At 56.2% G+C, this 16392-nt stretch overlaps 4 protein-coding genes across 4 annotated transcripts; 2 read left to right on the top strand and 2 right to left on the bottom strand.

Moving 5' to 3' along the window:
• Positions 1 to 12: 12 nt before the first annotated feature.
• On the bottom strand, positions 13 to 1837 carry F5144DRAFT_227147 (rab-GTPase-TBC domain-containing protein). Its single transcript, XM_066783180.1, has 3 exons — positions 1394 to 1837; positions 1158 to 1313; positions 13 to 1049 (listed from the first exon to the last, which is right to left on the bottom strand). Exons 1-3 carry the CDS (start codon positions 1575 to 1577, stop codon positions 148 to 150), a joined length of 1242 nt encoding a protein of 413 aa, XP_066642786.1. The 5' UTR covers positions 1578 to 1837; the 3' UTR covers positions 13 to 147.
• Positions 1838 to 4416: 2579 nt separating this feature from the next.
• F5144DRAFT_489779 (mono-functional DNA-alkylating methyl methanesulfonate N-term-domain-containing protein) lies at positions 4417 to 7900 on the top strand (the record flags this gene model as incomplete). Its single annotated transcript, XM_066785754.1, has 4 exons — positions 4417 to 5007; positions 5061 to 5566; positions 5629 to 5942; positions 6021 to 7900. The coding sequence occupies 4 exons, from the start codon at positions 4417 to 4419 to the stop codon at positions 7898 to 7900; spliced, it is 3291 nt and encodes a 1096-aa protein (XP_066642785.1).
• Positions 7901 to 8358: 458 nt separating this feature from the next.
• F5144DRAFT_227019 (uncharacterized protein) lies at positions 8359 to 12352 on the top strand. Its single transcript, XM_066783179.1, has 4 exons — positions 8359 to 9284; positions 9346 to 9852; positions 9915 to 11914; positions 12019 to 12352. Exons 1-4 carry the CDS (start codon positions 8817 to 8819, stop codon positions 12263 to 12265), a joined length of 3222 nt encoding a protein of 1073 aa, XP_066642784.1. The 5' UTR covers positions 8359 to 8816; the 3' UTR covers positions 12266 to 12352.
• Positions 12353 to 12993: 641 nt separating this feature from the next.
• F5144DRAFT_547723 (Hsp70 protein-domain-containing protein) lies at positions 12994 to 15678 on the bottom strand (the record flags this gene model as incomplete). Its single annotated transcript, XM_066787491.1, has 5 exons — positions 12994 to 13281; positions 13345 to 15295; positions 15362 to 15393; positions 15521 to 15582; positions 15666 to 15678. The coding sequence occupies 5 exons, from the start codon at positions 15676 to 15678 to the stop codon at positions 12994 to 12996; spliced, it is 2346 nt and encodes a 781-aa protein (XP_066642783.1).
• Positions 15679 to 16392: the final 714 nt, after the last annotated feature.

Genomic DNA, 16392 nt, shown 5'->3' with positions numbered 1-16392 from the left:
TGCATCCTGCTCAAAGCTTGATATCAAATGTAGACAATCCTGGTTTTATAGTGTACACGCCAACGCCTGTCCGTCCAACCTTGCCCTGGTGCCAGCTCTACTATGTATGACCTTTCTAAGAAACAACAGTCCACAACACAACACCAACTACCGCCACCACCTCGCCACATACCCCGACACCCACCCCAGCCCGGACACCACCGGACCAGGCAACGGCCCCCGCCGCAACAGCACTGCCAACACCCCGACCAGCACCGCAGCCCCGACCATCCCCGCCGGCCGACGATGCTTCCACACCCACTTCCCCGCCCGCTCCCTCGTCTCCTGCCACCTCAACTCCCTCACCTGCCGCTCAAACCACACCCGCCCCTGCTCCACCCCCACCACATCCACACCCTCCCCACTCCCGCCCCTCCTCCCCGTCTTCAACACACTCCACCGCGACACCCCCTTCCTCCACGCCGGCAACCTCTCCGGTGGAAACTCCGCCTGCAGCCGCACCGCCTGCGCAATCAACCCCTCCAGATCCAACGGCACAGGCAGCTTCGACAGGATGCTATGCAGCATCTCGGGCTCGTCGGGCGGGGTGTCGAACAGCTCGGCGCGGCGGGCGCGCACGATGGCGGCGAAGAGGTACACGCTGAAGGCCGGGTCGGGGGCGGCGAGCAGGGCGTCGAACAGGCGGGCGATCTCGCCCTGGGTGGTCACGTCGTGGGCGTACATGGTGAGGGTGCCGGAGAGCGCGAAGAAGGGCTCCGTGCCGGAGAGGTGGCGCCAGAGGGCTGGGTCGGCGAGGCGGAGGATGTCCGGGAGGAGGCGGAGCTGGGCGATGGCGGGGGCGAGGGAGGGGAGCATGAAATCGCGGATGTGGAAGAGGGAGAGGTGGGTGAGGCTGGGTTGGTGGAGGGGCGGGGGGAGGGTGAGGAGTAGGACTTGGGCGATGTCGTGGTAGCCTTGGAAGTAGCAGAGGTAGGGGTGGGTGCGGAGTACGGAGACGATGAGGGAGGAGAGGAGGGTTTTGGCGTGGGCGAGTTGGGCTTCGGTTTGGTCTGGGGGTGGGGGAAAGGTGGTGGTGTTAGCTTTGGTGTGCTTTCGTTTTAGGAGAAAAGGGGGCTTGGGAAAGGGGCTTTGGGGCGAAGAATGTGAAAGTAACATACGCTCTGGGTAGTAGATGAAGGAGCGGTTTACGTCGAGCTGGACTTGGTCCTCGTCTCTATGACGCGGGAGGGATTCCCAGGCGGGAACCGAAGCCGTTCCATTGGGGCTAGATCCTGTTTTGGGGTTGTCGGCGGGGAGTCCCAAGAGTACCGGCCCTGTATAAAAGTGAGCCCAAGTGTAAACCAGAATGACGATGGGTTTGAGAGTTGGCAATGCCACTCCGGGAGGCACTTACATGCCCGCTGACGGATACTATCAGCCAAGAAGCCCCCGGGCGACTGTGCAAGCGCCCTCAGGGCGTCCAAGTCTCTTTGGCTGCACGCTTCCAGGATGGCTTTTTTCTTTTCATCCGTGGCATGAGTTGCATTTTTGTGGTTGACAGCCTTCTCGTTGAGACTCAGTGGCTTGGTTTCCTCCATTCTCTATCCAACTGTGCTTGGCGCGATATTTGAGATTTGCTCTCTTTGAACGTTGGCAGATACTGGTCTTAAGCATAAAAATACGGCACCTCAAAGCCCGCAAATGTTTCCCTCCCGGGATGGATAGCGTTGTTGTACAGATGAATATTTCTGTCCTGTCTTTTCCTGCCGCGTGTCTCGATTCGCAGGCCCGCTTCAAGAGTTAGGCAAGGTGGATAGTTTTGGAGACATGTAGAGATAGACCCTGACGTGTTCCTGGTGGGAAGACCGTGGTTTGTTAAAAGGAATGAACTACCTAGGTAGTTACCTCAGGTTAGTTATTGAGTTGTTCAATTCGGAAACGCGTGTTTGGCGGATCAAAGACGTGCATTGATGTAAGTTACATGTATCATTTCATGCTGTGATGTATCCTCATCCTTACGGGTAGGTGCTTGGCTTCCAGTTCCACACTGGTTTTGACAGGGATCTTGTTGACGGAATACAATGCAATAGATAACGAGAGTCAAGAAAAAGGAAATAGCGAGGACCGGGCCAACCCGAAAATATTGTGACCATCTCCCCTTCTTTTGTTTTTAAGCCCTCCTGAAGTGTTCGATGCCGGGACTACTTCGTTACTTCGTACGACGTGCTTACGATCCTTCCACTTTCATAAATGCCAAGAGTGCAGCAGTTTACCGGCACATCGGTGAGACTCCGCGGACTCGGCTCCAATGTTGCCCGCTCAAACATGGAAAACACCCGAATCGTTGATTGGCCCCAATACTACCTGGTGGTCAGGTGATTATCACCTGACCACCAGGTACAAGACCATCGAGATTGAAACGGGGAAAAAAGCAATGAAAGATGTCGAAAAGATTGGCACGCTTGCACGCTTGCCCGACTGCCGGACTCATGACTGCTGCTGCGACGGCTGACTGATGGAGCGTTAGTTAACAAGGGACCTTGGGTATGGAACGACCAGATTCGTACCTAGGGCTGCCCCGCTTCCTCTGGTTTCACCTCCCATGGAAGCGAAGCACAACAAAGCATTGAGGGTCAAAAAGTGGAAGTGGGATGCGCGGGAGAATTGTTTCTATTGTACACAAGGAAAGAGACGACTTGCACTCGAGGGAGTTGTAGTTAGGCAACCTAATTACCCTGCACTCTGGAACACCATCTCAGCTGCGCCCAAGATCCCCGCCATCGACGGGAGTGGAGTGAAAGACCCTCTGAGCAAAAGAGGCGGTACCTATAGTACGGTGTGTGCACAAGCGATATACACAGTACTGCTCTCTTCATGCCATACTTCACAGCCAAATCAAGCCCAAATTTGCTAAACCAAAGTCTAATGCAATACATTGTCATTAATTATTTATATTGCCTAGTTCTCTGTGTACAGCTTGTCCAAGTGTTGTGCACGTGTAAACGAGACTTGTAGATGTGTACCGACTTTTCAGCCCAGAGGGTGCTAGGCCCGACGAACACCTAACCCACCTAGACACCTCAACCACCAACTCGAGCCTCCCCTCCCCCTCCACCCGAACGATTGCGATGAGGACTGATTTGGGATTGAGAGTGAGAAAATTTACATGACATAAAGTGCATGTGATTTGCCTCGAAAACCCCAACTACTGGGGCTTTGAACCCCTCAAGCTTGCATTACGTGCTCACGACATTGTCTGCCTCGAAATCTGGGGTCCCCTCGACCCTCCGCGATCACCTGGCTGCTATCACTTGTTTGCGTAGCTACGCCGGTCATAATTCGCGCCTTTTTGCCCCCCTCTGCCAGGATCATCCCTACTGTCATAGCATCGTCCAGCATCGACCCAAGGCACACTCTCTTCTCTCCAAACCAAGTCGCGTGATCTCTTCCTCATCACATCTTCCATCTCAACTCTTCCGATATACTCTTCCGATATTCATCGATATTTATCAACCGATTAATCAACTTCAACCACAACTCTGATCTTCATCAATACATAAACAAAGTACTGGATATTATGGCCTTTCAAACCAACGTCTTTCGGGACGGTGCCTGGGTGACCGAGACGGTCGACTTGCAAGCCGTGCTCGATTCGCAGCAAAGAGACGCGCAAAACGGCCCAGCGAAGCCAGATGTCACAGCATCCCCACAGCCGCCGCGATGCGGTCTACTTACGACAACCGTGGTCAAGAGTAACATGGCAAACTCGATCTTGCCAGTTATGCTACGGTCCCCCGATCATAATGACATCGCTTTCGTTGGGGTACGTCTCCATGACTCCCCTAGCCTCCCCCCCCCCCCCCCCGGCTCTGCTCTCGTTGAGCACGTGACGTTAATATTCCATAGGATCATTTTATTCAAATTTACGAACTCGGCAAGGATAGCTGCCTGACGGAGGTTCTCCGGAAGGATGATTTCGGATGCCGCATTCGAAATGCCTGTGTCATCGGCTCTGCTATTATCCCAGAGCTCGACGACCGCCCTCCTAGTCAACGCGCCGTCAAGACCGAGGACAACCATACAAACAACCTATTCGGCCTTTCTTCATCAAGCGGACACCAGCTGCCGCCCCAGTTCCTGCTTGTTACGTTAGAGACTGGAGACAATATGTTCCTGTTTATCCAGCCAGGCCCCAACGGCGGGTTCAGGTTTGTTGGCACAAACTGTGGGGGGCGGAAACAGATGGAAACGCTTATGGGATTTAACATGGCGGTCGACCCAAGCTCACGATACATGGCCATGTCCAGCCCTACGGACCAGTTCGTCATTTCAGAACTCGCATCGTATACCGAGCTGAACGATAAGTATCTCCGTGGCGACCCCCTACGTTTCATCAAATCTGTCCGCGTTCGTAGCCTACCGGGCGTCATACACAAGATGACGTTCCTACATCCGCGGCCGGGAGATGACGGCCACATCATACTGTTGCTCGTACTCGTTAAACATCGCAGATCGAGGACTACGTCGACGACGGTCATCTATGAGTGGGAACTTGGCGACGACTTGAACCAGGTGTTTGCCGAAGAGAAACAAGGCCACCGCATGCCTGTCGAGTTCCAAATGCCTTTGATGCTGATCCCCTTGACAATTAAATCGGCCTTCCTCGCCGTATCGGCCGACCGGATTGCCTTGTGCACCGAATGCTTGCACGGGCCGCCCGTGTTCGAGACCATCGAGCTCGCAGCGAGCCCACCTACCAGAAACCATCGGGGACGCGGGGCTCCATTGTGGGCGGCGTGGGCTAGGCCTTTTCGCCTGTGGTCTTACAACAAGACCCGTGATTGCGTCTATCTCGCCCGAGAAGATGGCGTGGTCCTTCTATTAGAAGCCGACCAGGACGGCGCCCTCGCCAGCCACGCCTTGGATCCTTTCCCATGCAACATAGCGAACACTTTTGCTTGCATCTTTGACCACAGCACCGATGTGCTTGTTCTCGGAAGTCACTCGGGCCCCGGGGGGTGCTGGAAGGTACGAGTCCCCTCACACGTCTTTCTTCAAGCGTTCTAACGGCTCCTTGGTAGCTCCCTCCACGACAACCAGCAGAACTCCTTGGATATATATCAAATTGGGCACCGGTCGTGGACTTCACAACCACCGACGACTTCACTGGATGGCACCCCTCAGACCACCCTGGGAAGGTCATGATTCCGTGGCAAGAAGCCAAACTCCGGAGACCGGACCGCATTTTTGCGACCTGCGAGGGCGGGAGAGCGGGCTCTATCACAGAATACCGATACGGGTTGAAAGCCAATATCGGGCTGGATCTCGAATACGGGCCCGAGATGAAAAGGGCTTGGCTTATACCCTACATTGACCCGCCCTACGTTGTGGGCTACCTGCTGCTAATCTCTAAGCCCGACTCTACTGCAGCCCTGCTTTTGTCCGGGGACTTCTCCGGCGCTACAGTCCCCGGCCCCGGGACCATACCGTTTGACCTGTCTTCTAGCACACTAATTCTAGTGAGCCATAACCAAGTGACGATACAGGTCACCCAGGAAGCCGTGGTTTTGGCCAACCACCATGGAAGGTATGGACCACCCAAGCGTATGACCCCAAATTCGTGGATGCTGTATTCTGACCAGGGGATAGCATCTTGTTGCGATATCAATCTCTCCCTGGGCTTTTGGATCGTCACCTCGTCGATGCTTGTGTTCTTGAAGACGTCGTTGCTCTGTCAACATCTGCGGGCACTCGGTTTCAGATCCATCTATTTAAAGCCGACCTCGAAAACCTATCGCTGACGCACGTCCGGACCGTCGACGTCGACGGCGATGTCACTTGCCTTGCTCTGGGCGCTAATCACACCGTTTTCGCCGGCATTTGGACCGGCTCCCACGCATATATGGCTTGGGGCTCACTGCAAGAACCCGTCGATGGTCTTCGCATGCTAGACCTCTCAAACTGTAAGCTTTCCCTTGGTTTTTCCACCTTGCACCTCGCCCCCCACGGACGTGCTCCTTTAGCATGCTAACCCTACGCAGACGTGTCAGATGATGATGCGAGCCTCGGACTCGACCAAGCTCCCTTGGTCGAAGGCATCGAAAGCATCATCTCAGTCGGGGATACTGTTTTCCTAGGCACGCGGGCCGGAAAGATGATAACGGTGAAGCATACTGCCGACCCTATCTCCATCCAGGATGAGAAGTTCGGCACCACACCAGTCACTGTTAGCTGCAGTCAACGGCCTGGCGCAACCCATGCTACCATACTTGTCTGTTGCGACAACAGCCTCGTCTCTGTTCGTCTTCGTCAACTCGCCAGTCATTATAGCGGCGGCGGCGGCGGCGATCTTAAGACCAATTTTCGCGTTTGGCCGGTAGACGCCAGCAAACCCGGGGCCGGCGTACCACTCATCCAGTATGCCACGGTCGTGGAAACGCCATGCAAGGCCGGCATTACTACGGTCTTGATGATATCTGGGTCGAGGCTCTTGCTGGCAGAGATGCACGGAGAACCCGGGCCGGTCCATCGGAGCATTCCCGTTAAAGGAGGGATGCCCAACAGAGTGATATACTGCCATTTCCTGCAGTGTCTTGTTGTTGCGGTTGACTCTAGGAAGGGGCCGGATCTGATGTTTATCAATCCTGACACTGGAGAAGGGATCGGGAAACCCACCGATCAAAGGGGGGTGATGCAGTTCTACATCGCAGGCTTGGGAAAGCAAGAGGACCGGATCACGGCGCTTACAGAGTGGAATTATCGAAGGGACAAGAGCGTTTGGAACTTCATCATCGTCACCACCATGGGCGGCCAGCTGATCGTGGTCACTACCGAGAAATTGCCGCCCCAAAATGGCGGCCCCACGACGTTCCGCTACTGGACGCGGTTTAAGAAGGACGTCAAAGAGTCAATATACGCCGTCGTTGGTTACGACGAGGGCCTCATCTACTCCACCCGCCACGCGATTCATTGGGAGGTGATAGACCACCAAGAAAAGAAGCTCCGGCCGCTCAAGTCCCAACCGCTGAGCTCGACAGCCACGCGCCTGCGCATCTCCAATGGCAAGCTCCACGCCCTAACCCATCAGGACTCCTTGCTCATCTTCGATAACACCGACGCGGGCACGGCCAACGCCCAGGCCTGCTTCGCCGATCCCTGGCGGCGAAGCGCCTTCGACTGCATCGAGCTCGCCGGCTCGCCGGCACCAACACCACCACAGTCACAAACGGACGCGGAAGCGAGCTCGAGCACGGCCGCGACCACAACCACGGACTACGACATCACGGACGGCATCCACCTTATATCAGACCGTGGCCGCGGCGTCGCCGCACTATGGGTGCCGTGGAAGTCCAACGACAAGGTGTGCGAGATGATACTCCAGGCCGAGCTGCCGTCATCCATCCGCCGCTTCTGCCGCGGCCGCACCCGTCCCGTCTGGGACCAGCTCTCCGGCCGGCCGCGCTTCGGCCGCCTGCCGGCGACGGTGGACGACGCCGAGATCCTGGGGGTGGCGCTCGACGGCTCGCTGTACCGGTTCACGCTGCTGAGCATCGAGGCGTGGCGGCTGCTGCGGTTCGTGCAGAACCTGGCGGTGACCAAGCCCTTCGTGTGTCCGTTTGGGGCGAGCGTGGCGCGCATGCGGGGGTTGGACGATGGGGCGGAGGATCCGGATTGGGGGTCGGAGCCCACGCCGGCGGGTGGTGGGGAGATGCAGGTGGATGGGGATATTCTGCAAAGGTGTTTGGAGAGGAGGGTGCTGGAGTTGTTGGTGGGCAAGGATGAGTATGAGAGGCTTGCTAGGCTCCTGAGGGCGCTGGATGGCGGGCGGCATACCGAGGGGTTCGCGGAGAAGGGTGACTATGCGAAGTACTTCCGGCTTGCGTATGAGGTCCTGGAGTATTACTTGTCGCTTGGTATTTAGGGAGGGCATTGGGGAAAGGGGGAGGGGGGGCGTTTAGAAGGGCTCACGGGGATGGGTTAAGTGATTTTGGAAATATGCGTGTTTTTAACATCCCAACCAGTCGTAACTACATGTATGTAGGATGCACACAGGGGCGAAAGAAGTACATGTATCTAATTGTCAAGTGTTTTCATATTGGTTGAATATAGTTCTGTTTCAAGTTCCTGTCTGAGGCACAGAATAAATTAAATTCGGGCATGTGCCCACAAAACCCCGCTGCTCGACTTTTTGTTTTGTCTGTGCCGCTCACCCATCAACATCAACTAACTCGCTCCAATATTTGCCCCTCGGTTGCCTCGTACAGTAAAAACAGCCAGCAGACAAGTCCCCGACAAACCTGTTCGGCATACTAGATCAAGCTCTTTGTGGTGGCTTTCTCCGTATTATGTATCGTTTCAGCCGGCGGAAGTGGCATCCACGATTTGTGAAATATTCCATCTCGAGATTGTTGACCTGAGGGAGAGTTGGTGGTTTTGTCGAAAGAAGACTAAAAGGTTGATAAGGTCTGTTATCGCCCTAGGCTGCCCCGCACTAAGCCGGCCAGCCCACAGTGACCCGCAAGCCCTACCAAGCACCAGGCACCCTGACCTCGACCCAAGAACCCCCCCTACTGTACAGCTTTTTTTTTTTTGCTGTGAGTCGCCCCGCCAGTTCTCATCTCCACGACTCCGAACCCATCGTCCTAGACGACTCTAAACACTTTACCGACCGGAATTTCCTACGGTCCCTTCTTTTCGTGTCGTGAACCAGGCGTTCCATATTTCACATTCCTTTGGCGAGATTTGGACAACCTGAAAAGATCACGAGCAACTAGCCGGAGATAAAGAAGATTCCTCCGCCAGAGACGATTCGAATTCGAAAACAATAACGGTTCAAGATGGCGCCCAAGAAGAAAGGCAACAAGAAGGGTGGCGACGACTGGGAGGCCGAGCTCGGCGAGAGCATCGCCCCAGCCAACGCCGCTGATTCACCGGCCGCCGATGCCCCCGCCGAGGAGGAGTCCTCCGCGGGCGGTGGTGGTCTCATGAACCTGATGCGCAAAAACAAGGAGAAGCGCAAGAAGAAGGGCTTCGTCGACGAAACTGCCGACGACAACGAGGATACCCCCGACGCACTCCCCGAGACCCTCACCCTGCCGGACCTCTCCGCCAAGCAGGCCGAGGAGGCCAACCTCGAGGACGAGTTTGCGCTGCCAGACAAGAAGGGCAAGGGCGGCAAGGGAAAGCAACAAAACCAGAAGGCTGCCGCGAAGGATGAGGAGGCAGATGATTCGGGGAGGGTGTTGACCAAGGCGGAGAAGGAGAAGTTGAAAAAGGAGAGGGAGAAGCAGCGGAAGAAGGAGCAGGTAGGATACGCACTGTCGTCTGGGCCACATACTTCATTCAAGGCTAATACCCCCGTGACAGGCTGCGAAGAAGAAGGCGACTGGCCCAGCCAAGGCTGAGCCCGCGAAGGCCGCCGTCGAGGAGAAGAAGGCCGAGACCCCCGCCGCCGCACCCGCCGCCGACGCGGGCGGCAAGAAGAAGAAACTCCCTCCCCACCTATTGGCCCTCCAGAAGCAGCAAGAGGAGCTCCGGCGCCAGCAAGAGGAAGACGAGCGTTTGCGCGCCGAGGAGAAGGCCAGGTTAGAGGAGGAGATCAAGCGGGATGCCGAGGAGACGAAGCGGAGGGAGGAAGAAAAGGCACGCAAGAAGCAGAAGGAGAAGGAGCGCATCGAGCAACTTAAGCGCGAGGGCAAGTACATGACCAAGGCGCAGAAGGAAGAGAAGGCCCGCAATGAGCGCAAGCTGCAGCAGATGATTGCGGCCGGCATCAAGGTTGGCGGGCTCGAGGAGGGCGAGGAGGAGAAGGAGAAGGAAAAAGAAAAGGAGAAGAAGAAGGCGGATGCGAGGAAACGCGGTGGCCGGACAAAGGTACGTACTCTACGTTCTGGTTGTTTTGTTTAGCTTGCGGATACTAACTCGCCGCTATATAGATTGACGAGGACAAGATCTTGGAAGAGGCCGCTGAGCGCGCGAGGTTGCAGGCCGAGGCTGCTGCCAAGGAGGCGGAAGAGAAGGCCCGCCTCGAGCGGGAGGCTGCTGAAGCTGAGGCTGCCGCAAAGGCCTCGGCCGCCGCTGAGGAGAGCGTGGACGAGGATTGGGAGGCAGCTGCCGAGTCGGAGAAGGAGGACGTCAAGGACAGCTGGGATGCCGATTCCGAAGACGAGGCTGAGAAGGCCGATGCCAATGGTAAGGCAAATGCTCTGCCCTCCCGGCCAAAGCCCACAGACGAGTCAGAAGAAGAGTCGGAGGAAGAGTCCGACGAGGAATCCGAGGAAGATGAGAAGGAGACCCAGGCCCGGCTTGCTGAGGCCCAGAGGAAGAGGGAGGCGGCCGAACGCCGTGAGAAGGCTCACCAAGCTGCGCTGGCTGCGCGTTCTAAGGATAATCTGCGGTCGCCCATCTGCGTCATTCTCGGGCACGTCGATACCGGCAAGACAAAACTGCTCGACAAGATCCGGCAGACCAACGTTCAGGAGGGCGAAGCTGGTGGTATCACTCAGCAGATTGGTGCCACTTACTTCCCAGTTGAGGCCATCAGGCAGAAGACGGCTGTCGTCAATCCTGATGGTAAGTTCGAGTTCAAGGTGCCCGGTCTCTTGGTTATCGATACCCCTGGGCACGAGTCTTTCTCCAACCTCCGGTCTCGTGGTTCGTCGCTCTGCAACATCGCTATCCTGGTCGTCGATATCATGCACGGTCTCGAGCCTCAAACACTCGAGTCGATGAGAATGCTGCGTGAGCGCAAGACACCCTTCATTGTCGCCCTCAACAAGATCGATCGTCTGTACGGCTGGAAGAAGATCGAAAACAACGGCTTCCAGGAGTCGTTGGCGCTGCAGAACAAGGCCGTGCAGAATGAGTTCAAGAACCGCCTTGAGCAGACTAAGCTGGCGTTTGCCGAGCAGGGTTTCAACTCGGAGCTGTTCTACGAGAACAAGTCGATGGCCAAATTCGTGTCTCTGGTGCCCACCTCGGCCCACACCGGCGAGGGTATTCCCGACATGCTCAAGCTCATCATCCACCTCACCCAGGAGAGGATGGTGGGCTCGCTCATGTATCTGTCCGAGGTGCAGGCCACAGTCCTCGAGGTCAAGGCTATCGAGGGTTTCGGCATGACCATCGACGTCATCCTGTCCAACGGTATTCTCCGGGAAGGCGACCGCATCATCCTCTGCGGTACAGAAGGTGTCATCAAAACAAATATCAGAGCACTCCTCACGCCTGCTCCGCTTAAGGAACTCCGTCTCAAGTCACAGTACGTGCATAACAAGGAGGTCAAGGCCGCATTGGGTGTCAAGATTAGCGCGCCGGGGCTCGAGGGTGCTATTGCCGGTTCCCGGCTACTCGTCCTCGGTCCTGACGATGACGAGTCGGATCTCGAGGACGAGGTCGAATCCGATCTCGCCAGCTTGTTCAGCCGGGTTGAGAAGTCCGGTCGCGGTGTCAGCGTGCAGGCGTCGACGCTCGGCTCCCTCGAAGCCCTGCTGGACTTCCTCAAGAGCTGCAAGATTCCTGTTGCCAACGTCGGCATTGGCCCCGTCTTCAAACGCGACGTCATGCAGTGCGGTACCATGCTGGAGAAGGCCGCCGACTTTGCCGTCATGCTCTGCTTCGATGTCAAGGTTGACAAGGAAGCACAGGCGTACGCCGATGAGCAGGGCATCAAGATCTTCACCGCGGACATTATCTACCATCTCTTCGACTCCTTCACCAAGCACATCAATGAGCAGAACGAGAAGAAGAAGGAGGAGTCCAAGATGTTGGCCGTCTTCCCCTGCGTGCTCAGCCCTGTGGCCGTCTTCAACAAGACTAGCCCCATCGTCATCGGTGTCGACGTTGTGGAGGGTTCCCTCAGGCTCAACACGCCCATTTCCGTCATTAAGCCGAACCCCACAACAGGCCTCAAGGAGATTATCAACATCGGCAGAGTGTACGTCCCCTCCCCTCCCCTCCCCTACCCTTCCACCCCTGAACCTCCCTCTCCACCTTCCCTCCTTGAACTTTTGACACTAACCCCTTTTCCCCTGTTCCCAGCACCTCCATCGAGCGCGAACACAAGCAGGTGCCCGTGTGCAAGAAGGGCCAGCCCTCGGTGGCGGTCAAGATCGAGATGGGCGGCCACCAGCCGACCTACGGCCGCCAGCTCGAGGAGAAGGACATGCTCTACTCGCAGATCTCGCGCGCCAGCATCGACACCCTCAAGCAGTTCTACCGCGCCGACGTCACCAACGACGAGTGGCAGCTCATCATCAAGCTGAAGCCCATGTTTGATATCCCCTAGATTGGTTGTTGAGTTGGAGGGGTTGGGTGGTTGGGTTGGGTGGGTGATTAGTTGGGGGTCGGTTGGTAGGTAGGTGGTGGTAAGGAGGGAGAGGGGGCTGGGGACAAAAAGGAGAAACAAAAAGCTGGGGGAATTTGTTTCCAGACTTGGGTCTGTCCGCTGTGGAGGATGGGATGGGGGATATGGTGCCACGTTTACCTCACTCTTATTGTTGTACTATCTTAGGCAGGCCATGCATTGCATCAATACAGCTATGTCTTTGCCATGCTACAGCCCCACGTTGTTGCGTACATTGTCACAAGAAAGTCATGTACCTAAGGAAGATGCAAATATCGACGATGCAATGGGCATGGTGTGGAGTGGTGATCCTCAGTCTTGGTTGAATTAAATCCTCGCCCAGAACTTTCTGTGGAAAACAACTTCTCTACTAGTCCCCTCCCACACTACTATAAGGTTAAGCGTTTCTGTCGTAAGCTCTGTCTCTGTTATGCAGCTGTTCGTCCCGTCTTCCACACATCATTTATCTCGACTCCTCATACAGAACTTGTCATGGTCGCCCTGCCCAGTACATGCTTTCGCTTCGTATTCCTATGTGACCCATCTATCAAAAGACCGCCCCGTGAAGGGCTTTTGAGCGCCCTCACATCCGCATCCGGAAGAAGAGAAAGAGAAAAAAAGGAGGCGAAGGTCGTTAAAGCGAGGTTCTTTTAGGAGATATTATCTTTCCTTTACGGGTCACCGGCCTCCTCCACGTCGGGCTTGGGTGCGTCGGCATCCGTCATTTCCTCGTCCTTAGCGCCGTCTTGGGACTTGTCGCCCTCGGCAGCCTTGCGAGCTTCCGCCTCGGCGGCCTTCTTCGCCCGCTCAGCCTCCAGCTTGGCCATGAGCGCCTGACGGTCGGCCTCGACCTTGTCGAAGTGGCGCTGGACGACGGGACCGGCCAGAGCGCGGATCTCGTCCATCTTGGCAACGTAGACAGCCTTGGTGGTGTCGTCGCCCTCGTCGTAGAGCCAGTCCTATCACTACTGTTAGCCATGGTCTCGTCAAGTGGGCGCAGGGGGCCTGCAGCCTAAACGTACCTCGGATGCTGAAAGCTTCTCGCGGATCTTCTCCTTCTCCTCGTCACTGGCGAACTCGGCGTATTGGTCGTCCAGCTTGTTACGGAGGTCGTAGATGTACGTCTCAAGCTCGTTCTTCTTCTCCTCGGTGTCGGCGACCAGCTTGTCCTCCATGACCATGGCGGCTTCCCTCTCCGACACGGCGTTCTTGGTGGCGACTTCGAGGGAGTGGGTGGCGCTGACGATGGGCAGCTCTCCCTTGCGGACTTGCTTCTTGACCTTCCGAGTCTTGGGCTTCTCGTCTTTGGCGTCTGTGTCCATGGCCTTGTGCGATAAATCATTGGTCAGCTCGTTGTTCTTTGTATCTTCACCAATTGCCACAGCCCCGGGTTCGCCAGAAACAGGCGCCGTGGTCTTGCGACGTTTCGGTTCCCTATTGGAGGTCTCCTCCTGTTCGCCGGCGCCCATCTGCTCAGAAGCCACGGATGAGGGCTCGTTTTTAGACTGCATAAGAATACTCACATCGCCGTCCTTCTTATCACCCTCCTCCTTGATCTCCTCCTCCACCTCCTGGTCTTCGACGTAGTAGCCGCTCTCGACATTCAAGACACCGTGGATGTTGACGCGGGCCTTGAGCTTGCAGATCATGAAGTCCTCCGGACCGCCGGTCGCCTTGACTCCCTTGACGGAGAAGCGGCCGATGAAAGGAGAGGCCTTCCCGGGAAGACCCTCGGGCTTGGCGTACCTAGCTTCCAGGTCGAAGGCCTGCTTGCGGTAGAAGGTGAGGATCTTGGTGGAGGGCATCACGTTGCCCTTGTTAAAGACAGTGAGACTGGTGTCCTCGTCCGGAATGTCGGCATCCTTCTCCCAGGCGAACTCGATCGGGTAGTTGATGATGTCCTGGATGGCGAAATCGCGGACCTTGAAGATGGGGGACAGGATGGCGCAGCTGAAGGCACAGCCGCGGGCGATGGCCTCGTCCTGGTTCAAGGTGAAGGAGAGGGGCTTGTTGAAGAAGCCCTGGATGCGCTCCTTGATGGCGGGCACACGGCTGCCACCGCCAACGACCTCGATGATGTCGATGTCCTCCTTGTTGATCTTGGCCTCGGTAAGGGCCTGCTCCAGGATGACGTCGATGCGGCTGATCAGGGGCTCGGTCATGGCCTCGAATTCCTGGCGCGTGATCATGGCACGGACATCGATGTCGTTCATGAGCGACTCGATGTTCAGGGGCGCCTGCTGGTTGGCAGACAGCACCTTCTTGAGCTTCTCGGCGGCGGCGTAGACGCGGGTCAGAGCCTTGGGGTTGCTGAAGATGTCGATCTTGTACTTGCCAAGGAACTCCTTCTGCAGGTGCTCGACAAGGGCGCGGTCGAAGTCGCGGCCACCAAGGTGGCGGTCGTAGGCATTGCCCTTGACAGCGAGCTCTCCCTTCTTGAACTCGACGATGGAGCAGCTGTAGTCACTGTAACCAACGTCGACGAAGGCGACACGGCGGGGTTTCTCGTCGGCGGCAGGCAAGTCCAGCTTGGTGATACCGTAGCCGAGGGCGGCGGCAGTTGTGTCGTTGATGAGACGGAGCAGCCTAAGGCCGGCGATCTCGGCAGCGTCAATGATGGCGCGGCGCTGGGCGTCGGTGAACCATGTGGGCACGCTCATGACCAGCTCTTGTACGGGAAGCTTGATCTCGGCAGCAGTAGTCTGTCTGATCTTGCTGAAGAACATGGCGACCAATTGTGTCGCGGTAAACTGCTCCTTCTGGCCGAGGTACTGAACCTCGGCGCCGACCTGGCCGTTGATCTCGACCAATTGCGCCGACACATACTTCTGCTCAATCTGGACATCGGGGTCCTTAAGCGAGCGTCCGATAAGGCGCTTTAGGCTTCCGACGGTGTTCTTGAGGTTGGAGATCTCTTGTGTCTTTGCGGACTCGCCGAGGTAGCGAGACTTGGGTCCGAAGCCGACGAGGGACCTGTATCAAGTTAGGCGCTGCTGGCGATGAAGTTGAGCTTGGAGGGGAAGGGTCGAGAATGCTTACGGAGTTGCCCGGTTGGAGACTTCATTGGTGATCTGAAGGACCGCATGGTTAGAATGTATGCCTCCTTTGACTGCTGTCCACATGGGGTGTATATCAGGCGCATAACCCGATAAGACATTGCAAGGTATGATAGAGGCGGCAGCAGGGAGTTTGACGTACCACATCGACACCCCGATTCCTCGCGACGGCGACGACGGTGTTGAGGGAACCGAAATCGACACCTGTGTGACAGATTGCAAGTCAGCACTGTGTCGTTTCGACAACAACTAAAGGGGATCGACCGGGGTGGTTATCGCAAACTTACCGACGACACTCATGTTGGGCGGAAAGTGAGGGGCACTAGCAGAAGCGGGTATTGTGTAAACAAAACGATCGAAAGACGAGCAGAGGGCAAGTCGCAAGTCGATGGAGGGGGAGGCGCTCACCAGCTGAGTTAAAAGTGTCGATGTATGTGGCTTGAGGTGTTGGTCTGCGAAGCTGCAGGGTCTGAGAGACGAAATGGTGTATATGGTGCAGAAAAGGGAATCTAGTATCGCTGAAAGTGCAGTTGGCAGGCAAAGCAGAAAAAAAATCAGACCTAGGTGCCCGACTCTGCTGTGCTTGGAGGGCGGGTTTCCCCTCCATGGGGCCTTATGGGGCGGCATTTAGCCCCGCACCATGGCGTCAAGGCCTAAGCCAAGACATGCCAGAACCTGGGAGAAGCTTCCAGATTGGCCTGGGACGGCAAGAGATACTTTGTTACCTGTTCACAGGGCAGTTTTATGTTCCTTTTTCACGCAGATAATCTGAAGATGGAATTTAGGATGGCAGGGATGGCTAGGTATCCACAAGTGATTTTTTTTATTTTCATCTTTTACTTGCATATCTGGTTGTAAGGGCTCTTTGTCAGGAACAGATTGCAATGTTGTGTTGCCTGGTCGTCGTCGTGCCGCCTTTCAGCCCACTCTTGCCAAGTCGAGGGGCAAGCGCCAACATCTCTTCGATAAGCTTATCAACTGTGACACGCCAGAGCGTGTCCCTATCACCCCACC

This window comes from Chaetomium tenue (assembly GCF_020726465.1).
Source record: "Chaetomium tenue strain MPI-SDFR-AT-0079 chromosome Unknown F5144scaffold_4, whole genome shotgun sequence".
Taxonomy (NCBI): domain Eukaryota; kingdom Fungi; phylum Ascomycota; class Sordariomycetes; order Sordariales; family Chaetomiaceae; genus Chaetomium; species Chaetomium tenue.
Note: the sequence above shows the minus strand (reverse complement) of the source record. Positions and strands in the feature narration are given on the sequence as shown.

Bases quoted from the DNA above. Each gene is read 5' to 3' on its own strand.
- F5144DRAFT_227147 (XM_066783180.1), bottom strand. From the start codon at position 1,577: ATGGAGGAAACCAAGCCACTGAGTCTCAACGAGAAGGCTGTCAACCAC. The intron at 1,314-1,393 runs GTAAGTGCCTCC...ACTTTTATACAG, and splicing joins TAGTATCCGTCAGCGGGCAT to GGCCGGTACTCTTGGGACTC. The intron at 1,050-1,157 runs GTATGTTACTTT...CCCCACCCCCAG, and splicing joins CTTCATCTACTACCCAGAGC to ACCAAACCGAAGCCCAACTC.
- F5144DRAFT_227019 (XM_066783179.1), top strand. From the start codon at position 8,817: ATGGCGCCCAAGAAGAAAGGCAACAAGAAGGGTGGCGACGACTGGGAG. The intron at 9,285-9,345 runs GTAGGATACGCA...CCCCCGTGACAG, and splicing joins AGCAGCGGAAGAAGGAGCAG to GCTGCGAAGAAGAAGGCGAC. The intron at 9,853-9,914 runs GTACGTACTCTA...GCCGCTATATAG, and splicing joins AACGCGGTGGCCGGACAAAG to ATTGACGAGGACAAGATCTT.